Raw genomic sequence first — 17,129 nt, forward strand, 5'->3', positions numbered from 1 at the left:
TGAGTGAGTGAGTGAGTGGGCATGCATGCGTGGATGGAAGTGTAGTATAATTCATAATGAACATGGAAAATGTTTTGGAATAGTGTAGTCTAAAACCTAAAAACACCAACACACAAAGGGAATTCTGTAGCTCAAATCTGTGTGCGTGCAGCCATATGTGTGTCATCGTCATAACCAGGACAGTGTATGTGCCACATTCCTCCAGCGGGGCTTTTAGCAACATCATGCCAATTTCACCGCCGCAGCAGACTGGCTCAAAGTCATTTATTTGATTTGAATTTAATTACATATCTCTCAATGGAGAGGGAAAAACATCCCTTTTTCATAATTTCATGTTTAATTCCTGTGTCTATAATTTCGCTCTATCCCTTTCTTCATGTCTCTCTCTCGGTCTTACCCAACTGATTACCAGTCTCGGTCTCCCCTGGGATATTTCTCCCATTTTCTGCCTTAACATTCCATTCTCTCGCTCCCCAGTGCCGTGCACTCTCTCTCTCTTGACCTTCCTCTACCTCCATCTTTCTCTGTCTCTAATCTGTCATTCGTCCTCCCACTAGTACTCCGTCTCTCCCTCCCTCTCCTTCTAGTCACCTTTGTCATTCCCACTCTTTCCACACTCCACAACCCCTTTCACACTCTCCCCATCTCGCAGTCTTCCTCCCTCGCTCTCTCTCTCCATGTATCTCTCTCTCCTTCTCCCTCTTTCCCTCTCCTCCACTCCCTCTTTCCCTCTCTTTCCCTCCCCCCTCTCTCTCCCTTTTTCCCTCTCTCTCTCTGTCTGGCTCAGTAGTCCTGTCTGCCCTGTGGCTGGCTGAGTGGCTGGGCCTCCTGTGGGAGTCAGTGGGTGTGCTCAGGGGTGTAATCCTTCCTGACAGAGACAATGCTGAGGTGGAGGAGAGGGGAAGGAGGAGAGTGGGAGAGCGAGGAGAGGTAGGCTACAGTTACTGGCCGTCTACAGCGGCCCTCTTTAGTCTAACACACGTTAGAATGGATAACTGATAACTAAAGCGGCTAACTAATAACTAAAGCGGCTAAATGATAACAAAAAACGGCTAACTGATAACAAAAAACGGCTAACTGATAACAAAAACAGCTAACTGATAACAAAAACGGCTAACCACTAAGCTATGGCAGATCAATCCTCTCTCTTTCTTTTCTACCAGGCTCAATTCTACACCTCATAGGCTACGCAGATAGGCTAGCCCAACCCACCCTTACTCATAGCCTAACACAGGCGGACCGTACCTTCGAAGCAGAACCGTTGGGGGTGGTACTCACTTTCCAGGTTCCTGATGATTATATAGCAAAGCCCGACCCAACCACACCCCAACCTACGCGGATCACACCTTCTGAGAAGCAGCTTGGGGTGGTTCGTGCTCTCTAGGTCCTAACCCTCTCCCCCCTCCCACTGCTACACAGATAGACCAGCCCAACACAACACAATGGTGGACCGTACCTTCTCAACAGTAGCTTGGGGTGGTTCTTGCTCTCCAGGTTCTTGTCGATTAGGTCTGAGAGGAGCTGTTTTAACACCCCTGTGGCGTACTCCATCTCGCCCTGGAGCGCAGTCATGACCAGCGACGCCACGTTGCCGCGGTCTCGCATGGAGAAAGAGCGTTGAGCTTCAAGCGTGCGGATGAAGGTCAAGAGGAAGTGCTTCTTGGTGAGCAGCTGGCCGAACAGGGTGAGAGCCTTCTCCACATTGGCCTGAACCTATCAGAGAGAGGGGGCAGAGCAGTCTTTGAGGTACAAAAGACCCAATATCACAGACATCTGGTCGCGCACACAGGCACAAACTTGCACACACACTCTCCATGAAGCTGTATGAATCAAACAACACCCCCCCCCCCCCAATAGAACACCAGGTTATTTTGAAAGCAGCCAGTGGTGGCTGGTTGTCTTGTAGGAAGGCGAAACCAGGTGGCGTGACGAGAAATTGTATTGGCGCACCACAGTTGAGGCTAATCACATCTGGGAAACGCATGAAAATCCGATGCTAGGCGCCAGACAGATATGCAACACAGTGCATAGCTAGTAGATATACTGTCTGTCTCGCTCCTCTCTCTCCTCAACCCTCAGAGCTGGTACCGTACAATACATGCAGCATCCAGAAAACGCATCTTCTTATAAGTCTATGTATGTATGTACAGTTGAAGTCGGAAGTTTACATACACCTTAGCCAAACACATTTCAACTCAGTTTTTCACAATTCCTGACAAAATCCCCTGTCTTAGGTCAGTTAGGATCACCACTTTATTTTAAGAATGTGAAATGTCAGAATAATAGTAGAGAGAATTATTTATTTCAGCTTTTATTTCTTTCATCACATTCCCAGTGGGTCAGAAGTTTACATACACTCAATTAGTATTTGGTAGCATTGCCTTTACATTGTTTAACATGGGTAAAATGTTTCAGGTAGCCTTCCACAAGCTTCCCACAATAAGTTGGGTGAATTTTGGCCAATTCCTCCTGACAGAGCTGGTGTAACCGAGTCAGGTTTGTAGGCCTCCTTGCTCACACACGCTTTTTCAGTTCTGCACACATATTATCTATGGGATTAAGGTCAGGGCTTTGTGATGACCACTCCAATACCATGACTTTGTTGTTCTTAAGCCATTTTGCCACAACTTTGGAAGTATGCTTGGGGTCATTGTCCATTTGGAAGACCCATTTGCGACTAAGCTTTAACTTCCTGACTGATGTCATGAGATGTGGCTTCAATATATCCACATCATTTTCCTCCCTGATGATGCCATTTATTTTGTGAAGTGCACCAGTTCCTCCCGCAGCAAAGCACCCCCACAACATGATGCTGCCACCCCCGTGCTTCACGGTTGGGATGGTGTTCTTCGGCTTGCAAGCCTCCCCCTTTTTCCTCCAAACATAACGGTGGTGATTATGGCCAAACAGCTCTATTTTGTTTCATCAGACCAGAGGACATTTCTCCAAAACGTACGATCTTTGTCCCCATGTGCAGTTGCAAACCGTAGTCTGGCTTTTTTTTAATGGCGGTTTTGGAGCAGTGGCTTCTTCCTTGCTGAGCGGCCTTTCAGGTTATGTCGATATAGGACTTGTTTTACTGTGGATATAGATACTTTTGTACCGGTTTCCTCCAGCATCTTCACAAGGTCCTTTGCTGTTGTTCTGGGATTGATTTGCACTTTTCGCACCAAAGTACGCTCATCTCTAGGAGACAGAACGTGTCTCCTTCCTGAGCGGTATGACGGCTGCGTGGTCCCATGTTGTTTATACTTGTGTACTATTGTTTGTACAGATGAACATGGTACCTTCAGGCGTTTGGAAATTGCTCCCAAGGATGAACCAGACTTGTGGAGGTCAACCATTTTTTTTCTGAGGTCTTGGCTGATTTCTTTTGATTTTCCCATGATGTCAAGCAAAGAGGCACTGAGTTTGAAGGTAGGCCTTGAAATACATCCACAGGTACACCTCCAAATGACTCAAAATATGTCAATTAACCTATCAGAAGCTTATAAAGCCATGCCATCATTTTCTGGAATTTTCCAAGCTGTTTAAAGGCACAGTCAACTTAGCGTATGTAAACTTCTGACCCACTGAAATTGTGATAGTGAGTTATAAGTGAAATGATCTGTCTGTAAACAATTTTTGGAAAAATTACTTGTGTCATGCAAAGTAGATGTCCTAACCGACTTGCCAAAACTATAGTTTGTTAACAAGAAATTTGTGGAGTGGTTGAAAAACGAGTTTTAATGACTCCAACCTAAGCGTATGTAAACTTCCGACCTCAACTGTCTGTGTGTGGTATTGGTATTGTAATAGGTTATAGGCCATGCTATCTTGACCTGATGTCGCAATGTGGCGCAATTGAGTGATCGATACATAACCGCTCTTTTAGTGGTGAAATAATGGAATAGAATGGAAGAGTGTTTCATTGAATGTGTGAGTCCTGTTTCTCAGACTCTGGACATGCTATGGCCGTCTATCAATCTCAACGTTTCCACAGTGTGTTAGAAAGGTCTCTGGGCCCCGTATTCACAAAGTGTTCCAGAGTAGGAGTGCTGATCAAGCGCTTATTAGATCATAATAGGCCTATTAGATCCTAGATCAGCATTGCTATGGGGTTACCATGGTTTGAGTACAAGCCCCCCCCCCCCCCCCCCCAAGAATTACATCACCCCTAAGAGTCAATGCATAATTGGAACCCTGGGCGTTACTGACCCGTACCTCCATCTCCTTGAGCACGGGGTGGTCCTCGATACCGGGGAAGAGGACCCTCATGGCATAGGTTCTGTAGTCTAGGAAGGGGATGCCAGCTCCGTCCAGCTCCTGGGTCAGCTCATGGATGTCTGTCTGCAGCTCCGCAAAGGCTAAGGAGAGAGAAGGGAGGGAGGGAGGAGTAGAGAGGTACAAGGATAGTTCATCTATTGTTAACGTACGTACAGAACGGCACTGACAGTTTTAACATTGGTCATGTGTTAAATATTTGTCAGTGTTGTTGTAGGATAAAAGCTAAACATCTTGGACTGATTTTAAGTGAACTCGGGTAGAGTAGAGAGTACACCAAGAGCTGGAAGAAATATGGACACACACCTACGCAAACACACATTTCACCTCTCTCCCTACCGCAGAGCTCTCCACGCAGCAGAGTGGCCGCATGATATATCTTAGTGTGTCCCACTGTTCATACACATTCTGCTCTCTACATGCGTGTCCTGTGACCTATTGTATGTCCCCTCCATTTCTTTCAGTGGCGTCTAAAGTCGGTAGCCATCAAGTGCTTTGAAAGGCTGGTCATGGCTCACATCAACACCATCATCCCTGAAACCCTAGACCCACTCCAATTCGCATACCACCCCAACAGATCCACAGATGACGCAATCTCCATCACACTCCACACTGCCCTTTCCCACCTGGACAAAAGGAACACCTATGTGAGAATGCTGTTCATTGACTACAGCTCAGTGTTCAACACCATAGTGCTCTCAAAGCCCATCAATAAGCTAAGGACCCTGGGACTAAACCCCTCCCTCTGCAACTGGATCCTGGAATTCCTGACGGGCCGCCCCCAGGTGGTATGGGTAGGCAACAACCAACACTGGGGACAATCAGGGGGTGCATGCTTAGTCCCCTCCTGTACTCCCTGTTCACCCACAACTTCGTGGGCAAGCACGACTCCAACACCATCATTAAGTTTGCTGACGACACAACAGTGGTAGGCCTGATCACCAGCAAAGATGAGACAGCCTATATGGAGGTCATCAGAGACCCGGTAGTGTGGTTTCAGGACAACAACATCTCCCTCAATGTGAGCAAGACATATGAGCTGGTCGTGGACTACAGGAAAAGCTGAGCCGAACACGACCCCATTAATATTGACAGGGCTGTAGTGGAGCTGGTTGAGAGTTTCAAGTTCCTTGGTGTCCACATCACCAACAAACTATCATGGTCCGAACACACCAAGACAGTCGTGAAGAGGGCACGACAACACATATTCCCCCTCAGGAGACTGAAAAGATTTGGCATGGGTCCCCAGATCCTCAAAAAGTTATACAGCTGCACCATCGAGAGCATCCTGACCGGCTGCATCAAAGCCTGGTATGGCAACTGCTCGGCATTCAACCGTTAGGCGCTACAGAGGGTAGTGCGTACTGCCCAGTACATCACTGGGGCCAAGCTTTCTACCATCCAGGACCTATATACTAGGCGGTGTCAGAGGAAGTCCCCAAAAAATTGTCAAAGAGTCCAGTCACCCAAGTCACAGAATGTTCTCTCTGCTACCGCACAGCAAACGGTACCAGAGGGCCAAGTCTAGGACCAAAATGCTCCTTAACAGCTTCTACCCCAAAGCCATAAGACTGCTGAACAATTAATCAAAAATGGCCACCCGGACTATTTACATGGACACCCCGCCCTTTGTTTTTGTCACTTCACCTTGACTAACTTGTTCCACCGCACATTGACTTGGTACCGGCACCCTCTGTATATAGGCTCGTTATTGTTATTTTGTTGTGTTACTTTTAATATTATTTTTTTTACTTTGTAAATATTTTTTTAACCTGCATTGTTGGTTAACTTCTTTGGGGTAGGGGGCAGTATTTTCACGTCCGGGTGAAAAGCGTGCCCAGAGTAAACTGCCTGCTACTCAGGCCCAGATCCTAGGACATGCATATATTAGTAGATTTGGATAGAAAACACTGTGAAGTTTCTAAAACGGTCTGAATGATGTCTGAGTATAACAGAACCCATATGGCAGGCAAAAACCTGAGAAAAAATCCAACCAGGAAGTGGGAAATCTGAGGTTTGTAGATTTTCAACTCTTTGCTTATCCAAGATACAGTGGAAATGGGGTCATGTTCCACTAGATGTCAACAGTCTTTAGAACCTTGTTTGATGCTTCTACTGTGAAGTGGGGGCGAATGAGAGGAGATTGAGTAAGGTCTCTCCCAGAGTGCCACGAGCTGACCATGAGCTGACCATGCGCGTTCATGTGAGAGTTAGCTGCGTTCCATCGCATTTCTGAAGACAAAGGAATTCTCCGGTTGGAACATTATTGAAGATTTATGTTAAAAACATCCTAAAGATTGATTCTATACATCGTTTGACATGTTTCTACGAACTGTTACGGAACTTTTTGGACTTTCCACTGGACTTGCACGCGCGTCGTGAGTTTAGATTGTGTACTGAACGCGCGAACAACAAGGAGGAATTTGGACATAAATGATGGACATCATCGAACAAAACAAACATTTATTGTGGAACTGGGATTCCTGGGAGTGCATTCTGATGAAGATCATCAAAGGTAAGTGAATATTTATAATGCTATTTCTGACTTATGTTGACTCCAACATGGCGGATATCTCTTTGGGTTGATTTGTCGTCTGAGCGCGGTACTCAGATTATTGCATGGTTTGCTTTTTCCGTAAAGTTTTTTTGAAATCTGACAGTGGTTGCATTAAGGAGAAGTGGATCTAAAATTCCATGTATAACACTTGTATTTTCATCAACATTTATGATGACTATTTCTGTAAATTGATGTGGCTCTCTGCAAAATCACCGGATGTTCTGGAACTACTGAACATAACACGCCAATGTAAACTGAGATTTGTGGATATAAATATGAACTTCACCGAACAAAACATACATGTATTGTGTAACATGAAGTCCTATGAGTGTCATCTGATGAAGATCATCAAAGGTTAGTGATTAATTTGATCTATATTTCTGCTTTTTGTGACTCCTCTCTTTGGCTGGAAAAATGGCTGTGTTTTTCTGCGAATAGGCACTCACCTAACATAATCGTTTGGTTTGCTTTCGTCGTAAAGCCTATTTGAAATCGGACACTGTGGCTGGATTTACAACAAGTGTATCTTTAAAATGGTGTAAAATACATGTATGTTTGAGGAATTTTAATTATGGGATTTCTGTTTTGAATTTGGCGCCCTGCAGTTTCACTGGCTGTTGACGAGGTGAGACGCTACCGTCCCACATACCCTAGAGAGGTTAAGGGCTTGTAAGTAAGCAATTCACGGTAAGGTCTACACCTGTTGTATTCGGCGCATGTGAGAACTCTGTGTGAATAATCTCTCTGTCTCTTGTAGTGTAATCTTGACTAAAGAAACCCCACAAACAAATAAGGAAATAAACACAGTCTGATCGATATCTCTCTCTCTCTCACATATCTTTTTTCTCTGTCCTTCTTTATCCACCTCTCTTTGACCCCCACCATCGCTCTCTATCCATCTTACCCTCTCTCTGTCCCTTTATCCATCTCTCCTTATGCCCTTTTCTCTGTTTCTGTGTCCCCTCATCTCTCTATCCATGTCTACCTGTACCTCCCTTTCACATACCCTCCTTCCCTCTATCCATCTCTCGGTTGCTTTATCACACCCTGGCTCTTGTCCCTCTATCCATTCGCACCTGTATCTCCCCCTCTCGCTATCCATCTCTCCCTTCGCTGTGGCTCTATCCATCTCTCCCGTCTCTGGGGCTCTATCCATCTCTCCCTATGCACCTTTATCTATCTCTCCCTGTCGCTCTCCATCCATCTGTGATGACTGTGGGGGACAGACAAGGTGGTGACCCCTGGATGGACAGTGTGGCGAAGACGGCGGCCAATCGGTGTCTGTTGCCATGTGGCGCTGGGCAGAGATGGCCATTGTGATGACAGGGACCACAGCCTGGTCTCCTGCATTCTGTGGTTTTTAAACTGTACAATGCATTGTTACTAAGAATTCTTCATATCACACCAGTCTCGCCAACCTGGGTACCAGTCGGTTTAGCTAACATTCCACTCTGGTCATTCTTTGGCAATGACACAGAGTGTATAAGGAGTGGAATGCTAGATAAACAGACCGGTACCCCAGGCTACTGTCTCGCTATCTAGTGAAAATATTTAAGCATGGGATGGGCTACTTCTAGGTTCTCTAAACTGCAGAGCAGATGCTGCAGTATGATTCTCCTTATGGAACCCTCAAACCTCTCTCTACTCTCGCGCTCTCATTCTCTCCATCTATCTTCAACGAAAATCAAATCGACTCTATTTCCACTCTCTCCCAAGACAGACAGACAGACAGTATCACTGGCCTCCCACCAGATCAGGAGTGTGCCAAATGAACAAATGTTAATGTGAGAGCACGCGTTGCAGACACCTCCCCCCCTCTCCTTCCTTCCCCCACTCTCTCTCCCCATCCCTTCCACCCCCTATTCATATCTCTCTCTCCATCCACCATTCTCTCGAACCTCCCTCCATTCCGAAAACAGAAAGGCCATCCAAGCAGACCTCGCATTGGGGAGGGACCCAACATCTGGCGCCGGGCGGCGGAGCCCCGATCAAAGTGTTCTTCTGGATGGGTACCAAGAGCAAGCAACACCCAGTGGGAGGGCCATGTTGTGTGTGTGTGTGTGTGTGTGTGTGTGTGTGTGTGTGTGTGTGTGTGTGTGTGTGTGTGTGTGTGTGTGTGTGTGTTTTTGGATGGAGAGGAAGTACATGGATATTGAGCTTGTCCTGCTCTGCCTCCAGAACAATGCTCTCCTATTTCGATTTGTTTTGTATTCTTCTCAGGAAGACCACGATTCATCGACTGTTCGTGTGCTGGGCTGGAACAGATGTCTCCACCACCAGTAGTAGCCCCTCAAGTCGCGAGAAACCTGGCCTACTTTTTGTTGATTGACAGCTGTTGCTTAGCCTCCTCGTCCTGAATAGGTCAATAAAGTTGAATTTAATGTAATTGATTGACAGGTGTGGCTTACCTTCCTTGCACTCCAGCGCCACCCGGGACTCCAGGTTGTCCATTTGGAGCTGCAGGCGTTTCAGCGTGCGGTCGGCGTCCCGCGACTTCCTCTTGTAGGCGATGAGCACGGCGATGATGACCAATAGGAGCAGGCCGCCGCCCCCTCCGATGCCGATGATGACGGGCAGGGTAAGCAGGCTGTCAGAGTAGATCTGGAGGGTACCGGGGGAGTACTCAAAGCCCCCCACGCGCACCTTGGGGGGGTGAAACACACTGTTTTAGATTCTTCATAGGACAATAACTTTAAAACACACATTTCAACACAGTCATATGGTGCATTAGATGTCATTTAGCAGAAATAGAGTGCACGTACACACACACAGGATTTCCAGCTCTTTGTCGCTGCTATTTCCATCAAGTTATTCATTATCTCCCAACCCTCTCTCAGTGAGGAGCTGTTAAAGGGAAATGTCAATCTTTTTCAACTTCATATTCATTTCATTTCCAGCACCACCCCCAACGTCAACATATGTAATTAAAAAAATTGCGTGTTTCTGTTTTGTAGTAAAAAATACAGAGAAAGATAAGTGTTTCCAATGACATCATCGGTGTGCATTGTGTGATGTTAACCAACTATGAATAGGCATTGCCTACTAATTGGTTGATGTCATTGGAAACACTTATCTTTATATATTTTTACTACAAAACAGAAACGCTTTATATTATTATTATTATAAATATTATTATTATTTATTTATTATTATTATTTTTATTTTTTACATATGTTGACGTTGGGGTGGTGCTGGAGATTATAAATACGTAGTACATTTTTGAAATGTCCATTTAACAGCCGTAAATTGCACAGGCAGACCCCAACAAGCCATTTAGAGTCTCTCTCACACACCAGTGTCTGTCACACATGCTAGTGTTACGTACATTTTTGAAATGTCCATTTAACAGCCGTAATTTGCACAGGCAGACCCCAACAAGCCATCTAGAGTCTCTCTCACACACCAGTGTCTGTCACACATGCTAGTGTTACGTTCCCCAGCAAGAAAGCCAAAAACGTCACTCAAACAGAAGTGGGAAACTAACAGTCACTGACCAACAACCAAAACAGCTGGGGGTTTAGGGGTTTTGAAAGACACTCTTGAGGGTGTCCAACAGGAACCTAAAAGACACACACCATGAGCCCCTCTAAATTTTCTCAAGAAGAGGAAAACAAAAGACAAACCCACACCAAACAACGACAGGAAACAAACCAAAAAGGTCGAGCAAAACCAAATACGGGAAATCAGACAAAGGAATGTTTTTCGAGAAATCAAATAGGGAGCGCCAACTAAATGTGTTGACCCACCACTTCTCTCAAGACAACTTGAGAAGTTGTGAAACACCTTCACACTAACAAGATGGCAACCAGCACAGGTGTAACACATGCTGACTAATGAGTCGACATCAATCGGTGCGCCCTACGTGCTACTGAGCACAAGTCCAACCTCAAAACATAAATTGAAAAACCAAAGCCTGTAACACTAGCGCTACACTACAAAGCTAGTGTATGTGTGTGACAGCGCGTGAGCAACCTAGTTTAATACGTTTCCTTGTCGCAACGCCCGGGCTAGAAGCAATAGTCTTCCCTTCGCACAGTATGAATTACACAAGCCCTAGATTCAACTCTAGAACTACACTGAACAAAAATATAAAATGCAACATGTAAAGTGTTGGTCCCATGTTTCATAAGCAGAAATAGAAGATCCCAGAAAGGTTCCGTACGGACAAAAAGCTCATTTCCCTAAAATGTTGTGCACAAATTTGTTTACATCCCTGTTAGTGAGCATTTCTCCTTTGCCAAAATAATTAATCCACCTCAAAGGTGTGACATATCAAGAAGCTGATTAAACAAACGCATTGATAATTACACACCTGCACCTTGTCCTAGGGATGATAAAAGGCCACTCTAAAATGTGTAATTTTGTCACACAACACAATGCCACAGATGTCTCAAGTTTTGTGGGAGCGTGCAATTGACATGCTGACTGCAGGAATGTCCACCAGAGCTGTTGACAGAGAATTTAATGTTATTTATCTCCCATAAGCCGCCTCCAACATTGTTTTAGAGTATTTGGCGGTACGTCCAACCGTCCTCACAACCGCAGATCACGTGTAACCACGCCAGCTCAGGACCTTCACATCCGTCTTCTTCACCTGCAGGATCATCAAAGACCAGCAACCGAGACAGCTGATGAAACTGTTGGTTTGCACAACTGAAGAATTTCTGCACAAACTTTCAGAAACCGTCTCAGGGAAGCTCGTCTGCGTGCTCGTCGTCCTCACAGGGTCTTCACCTGACTGCAGTTCGTCGCTGTAACCGACTTCGAAGGTGAGCGTTTGCCCGCTGATGGCCACTGGCACGCTGGAGAAGTGTGCTCTTCACAAATGAATCCCTGTTTCAACTGTGACGGGCAGATGTCAGACAGCGTATGGCATCGTGTGGGCAAGTGGTTTGCTGATGTCAACATTATAAACAGAGCGCCCCATGGTGGCGGTGGGGTTATGGTACGGGCAGGTATAAGCTACGGACAAAGAACACAATTGCATTTTATCGATGAACAGAGATACCGTAAGATCCTGAGGCCTATTGTCGTGCCGTTCATCCGCCGCCATCACCTCATGTTTCAGCATGATAATGCACAGCCCCATATCGAAAGGATCTGTACACAATTCCTGGAAGCTGAAAATGACCCAGGTCTTCCATGGCTTGCATACTCACCAGACATGTCACCCATTGAGTATATTTTGGGTTGCTCTGGATCGACGTGTACGACAGCATGTTCCAGTTGCCGCCAATATCCAGCAAACTTTGCACAGCCATTGAAGAGGAGCGGGACAACATTCCACAGGCCACAATCAACAGCCTGATCAACTCTATGTGAAGGAGATGTGTCACACCAGATACGGACTGGTCTTCTGATCCACATCGCTTCCTTTTATTTTTTTTACGGTATCTGTGACCAACAGATGCATATCTGTATTCCCAGTCATGTGATCTCCATAGATTAGGGCCTAATACATGTATTTAAATTGACTGATTTCCTCATATGAACTGTAACTCAGTAAAACCTTTGAAATTGTTGCATGTTGCATTTATATTTTTGTTCAGTGTAAAATTGCTTCCAAAAACTAGGCTACTAAGATGCAGCTCCAATTCCTTTCCTTGTCACAACATTATGGTAATCAGTGCAGAAGAAAAGGAGACGAGGAGAGGAAACTACAACAGTGTATTGAGACGCACCCTTAGTAACCCTTTCAAATCAAGAACATAATGCTATAGGCCTTGAACTGTAATTTGCTGGCCTATATCGATCAAACACCACATGCAACCGAGGGACTGTAAAATATAGACATGGACCTCGTCGGCCATACGTCATTTCTGGGCTGCACTGGATACCAATGTCTACGCAAATCCCTGCAGAAATGTCAGCCAAATTAAGAATTGAATTCATCAGGTTGCCGTGCCTTTGAACACAGTCAACGTTACGCACCGGAAACCTCAATGTGTGTGGATTTGTATGCGAACGGAAAATAGAACAACGCAATGGAGAGAGAGCGGTAGCCCAAAAGAAGAGTAGAAGAGACGGCGGGAATAAAATGGTCCATCCTTCTAATTCTCTCTCCATCTCTTCCACTGTTCCTTTGAACCGAATCCAGGTAAGAGGAAAAGAGGAAGGAATAGAGGGATGGGGATATGACATGACAAAAGAGGACACCGGATTGTCATGTGATATTGAAAGAGTATAGAACAGAAAGAGGACGTAAAGAGAGAAAAACAAGATGAGCGAAAAACCAGAGAGACGAAACTTGATTGCGACACAGTGCGATCCAATGACGCATAAGACGACACACAGCACAGCCCAACCCAAAGTCGAAGAGGCTTCAGTAGAGTACTTACGGTGACTTTGTGTTCTCCGGTGTGGTTGGGCCACTCACAGAGCAGCTGGCTCTCTGACAGGGTGAGGACACAGGGTGTCTCTCCGATCAAGACCGTGTAGTTGAGACGAGCGTTACCAGGGGCCGCCGGGATTAGGTTCTTACCCTAGGAGAGAGACCGCGACAGACACACACACCAAGTTAGACACACAGCTCAGGAAAATGCATAGGAACGCATGTGCACACACACAACACAAACTCAACACACACGCATACTGTGCATACGCAAGCACGCACGAAAACACACCCTCTAACCGTCAGTCACATGCATACCTATTTAATCATACATAAAAAGGGGGTGATTTCTGATGATCGAGTCCTAATTCCACAGATGCCGTAGCGAGGTCTTATTAGCCACAGGCGGTTCTTTAGTAAAGTCAAGACCTAGCGTAGGGGGACCTGGGATTCTGGTGGCGTTTAGTTGAGCCTGACGGGGGCTTTCGCGGCGTCTCATAGGCCGAGAGAGAACCAATTTAGAGGGATAAATAAACCCACCAAAACACACGTCTCTGCCTGCCCCCCCCCCCCCTCCCCTCCCCCTCCACTTACCCACGAGGCTTTGCAGGGAAGGGAATTAATTGCTTGGAAAATCTGATGCACATCTAATTTATCCACAATTATTTAATATGATGCCGGTTTTATGTGTCCCCCCCCACCCCTCCGGCTTCTCAGAGAAACGGAAGACGCAGCAATCAAAGGATTGTAAGGGTTCATTATGGAATCTTTAGTTAAACTGTGAGGGTCACAATTTTCTCAACTCCCTAGCTCGTTTCTGATTGGCTATATGGAAAATAAAGCTGATTTCATATAAAATATCCATGATATACAGTATCACGGTGGAGTTCTTTTTCTTCCAGAGGAACGGCTTTGAAGTTCAAGGAGAGAGGGGAGATGACAAAATAAGCGAGTCAGTATATAAGCGCAAGAGGGATTCAAAGGCTCTGGTATAAAGTTACCATTTCGCTGTGAACTTGCTCTGACGTTATCTGATGGGGGAACAGGTGCAAGTGGCACATCTGCGTTGTATTTGGATGATACTTTTCAAAGGGCTCTCGGCCTATCACAGCAGCGAACGGCACAGGTAGCGCCTTTTAAGGTGATGTCGGGTCTCAAAGCGTTCTTTTGAAAAGGCAATAGCTCAAAGGGTGGTAGGGAACAAATAAATAGGACAACCATTTCTGATGGAAGGTTTTAAGAGAAAGAGGGCAATTAAAATTGACATCAATGTCATTTCATAAATATATTGGATGCAGCTGTGAAGTTTTAACTCTTTTCTAAACTGAGTCGGTTGGTGAGATTGAAGTCTACAATTTGACGGTTACAATTGAACCTGGAGGCATTCATACGGTGTCATTTCTCCTCCCTGGGAGAAATGTTTTAAAATCTGTTTAAAGCTCCTCCACCCTTGGCCCCACGCAGCTTCCTCAGAATCCCCCTGCTCCATCCTAGGACCTTCCCCCCCACCACAATCCTGGACGCTCCTCCCCCACCCTGGGCTCCAGTCTCCATCAGTCTCACCTTGAGGATGAGTGGGGAGCTGGGTTTGAGCTCCAACAGGCCCGTTGGACTAAGCGGCTCTATCACAGGATCCGGGTAGAAGCTGAACGTCTCGTTGACAACCAGTGTGGCGCGCACGTCGTCCATGATGAAGCCGATCTCATCGGGACCGCTGCCCGTCTCTGAGAAGCCCTTCTCCGAGACGGCCACAGAGGGCGCCAGACACACCATCACCGTGTTGTTAAGCACTGTGCAGTTCTGGAGGAGAGAGAGGATGGATAAGTTCATTGTGTACATACGATTACATTTAAATGTTAGCTTCCATAATATAAATACAAATTGCTAACAAAATGTAGAAAAAACACAAAACAAAAAAAAGGGAACGGTGGATAAGTTCATTATGTAACAGTACATTGACATATAGCCCCCCAAAAAAGATAACTAATATAAAAAAAATATGTCAACAAAAACACATGACAAAACAACATCTGAGTAACATCAGCGTTGAGCGAGGACAGTGGATAGGTTCATTATGTACAGTGAAGTCATAGCTTTCATAATCTAAACAAGAGTGTAAACAAAAACAAAGAACCAAAAAAGCCAATACCATCTCCTGCTGTTTGCCCCTGTGGGCTAAACATTCTTCTTCTCATTAATGCAGAGCGACTGAGACAGTAAGGGCATATACAAGGGTTAGCAAGACTGATGCTAACACGCTAACAAACAATCCTAAAAGCACGCTTTGGAAACGTTTGGGTCGCCTCACGACTCTACTTTTCCACAACATGCCACCCAGCCTCCCTCTGGCATGCCAAGTAATCACAGTGCATTAGCTAGCGTATGCTAACGGGGTCTGAAATTGCACGGGGGAGACACGGAAGACAGACGAAAAGGGAAGGCGGATAGAAATGGTGACACGGAAGAGGGAAAAAGCAGGAAAATAGACTTTGTTTTGGTCTGGGATATTTTGTGCAGGTTGTGAGAGAGAGAGAGAGAGAGAGGGGAATGGAGAGGGTAGACCGAAAGAGAGAAGGTTAGCCTAGCCCTGTGGTGCTAGGTGAAGGAAGGACGGAGGGATTTGCCAGAAAGCCCGGGTTAATTGCTGGTTGACATTTCAAAGGTTAACCTGCTAAATGGAGATTCACCATCAAAAACACACACCCATAAATAGGCCCTGGGCTGGTTGATCACCAGGTCAGGTGTGTGTGTGTGTGCGTGCGCATCTGTTTGCCTGGACATGTTTAACTATACTTGTGGGGCCAGGAAGTCCAACTGGGGACATTGTTAGTCCCCACAAGGTCAAATGCTATTTCTAGGGGGTTTAGGGTTAGGATTAGTGTTAGATTAAGGGTTAGCGTTAGGGTTAGCGTTAAGGTTAGGTTTTAGAGATAAAGTTAGGGAATATAGGATTTTGAATGGGACTGAATTGTGTGTTCTCACAAGGTTAGTTATACAGGACGGTGCGTGTGTGCAGTATGTATGTGTGTTGGGTCAGTAGTACTCACGTTGACAGATTGGGCTTTCCCGTACTTGGCTCTCATCTTGGGCTCTTTGATGGTAGCCAGGTTGGTGCCAGTGATGGTCAACAGAGTCCCGCCACTGAAAAAGAGGAAACCATCAACAACAAAGCACATACACACTTATACACTACAATAACAAAGCCATAATCCCATTCACTGTTCGATCGCATCAAAAATATTGAATAAGGGCACTTCATGTTTTTTCTAGTATTACAGAAGGCAGAGGGTGAGTCCAAAATGGGCCCGAGGGATCCGGTCTAAAGTTGTGCACTATATAGAGCAGGGGTACTCGAGTACTATTTGAAGAAGGTCCGGTCACACAAATTTCCTAGGTGGCAAAGGTCTGGATGGATGTTGTCATTTATCGGCGTAGTAACAAACCCCCACCTCGCAACCCCAAACTGTTCACACCCCTCTTGATGGAGAGAAAATATCGCAGTTTTAAAGCTAATTTCCTGCAATTCTGCAAATTCTTCCATGCCTTATGCGTGTTTATATGATAACAGGGGTCGAAGCCTGAGCATTTGTGTATTTATTATTATTTTTCCCGGGACCCGAGGCCGGTATTGACCCCGTTCTGGGCCCGGATCGTTGTCCGCGAGCTGCGAACAGGGGATATAGGGAATAGGATGCCATTTGGAATGCAGACAAAGAATTAGGGAGAGGGACACCAATTACCCCTGAAACCGCCGTCCACTGTAACACGCGATTTTTCAACTAATATCTTGCAGTTATACCCAGTGATATCTTCCCTGATATCTTGCAAAAAGGCTATAACAAGCATACCATGGCTGAAAGGCCTCTGGTAAAAGTAGTGCTTTATGAAGGGAATAGGGTCCCACTTGGGACGCAAACCATATCTTCCAGAGAACCACGCGGTTGCCTGATACATCACATTTTTGTCAAAGTGAAAAAG

At 45.7% G+C, this 17,129-nt stretch overlaps 1 protein-coding gene across 1 annotated transcript in view; it reads right to left on the bottom strand.

Annotated features, from left to right (window-relative positions):
• The window catches only part of LOC120064127 (plexin-A1-like), a 257,343-nt gene that overhangs the window by 22,758 nt on the left and 217,456 nt on the right, over positions 1-17,129 (bottom strand). The window contains exons 17-22 of the mRNA XM_039014494.1: positions 16,199-16,292; positions 14,715-14,951; positions 13,159-13,302; positions 9,229-9,463; positions 4,198-4,346; positions 1,457-1,713 (exon numbers count right to left, since the gene is read on the bottom strand). Coding sequence (XP_038870422.1) covers positions 1,457-1,713; positions 4,198-4,346; positions 9,229-9,463; positions 13,159-13,302; positions 14,715-14,951; positions 16,199-16,292 — 1,116 coding nt within the window. The remainder of the gene's footprint in view (positions 1-1,456; positions 1,714-4,197; positions 4,347-9,228; positions 9,464-13,158; positions 13,303-14,714; positions 14,952-16,198; positions 16,293-17,129) is intronic.

This window comes from Salvelinus namaycush, chromosome 2, assembly GCF_016432855.1.
Source record: "Salvelinus namaycush isolate Seneca chromosome 2, SaNama_1.0, whole genome shotgun sequence".
Lineage (NCBI taxonomy): Eukaryota > Metazoa > Chordata > Actinopteri > Salmoniformes > Salmonidae > Salvelinus > Salvelinus namaycush.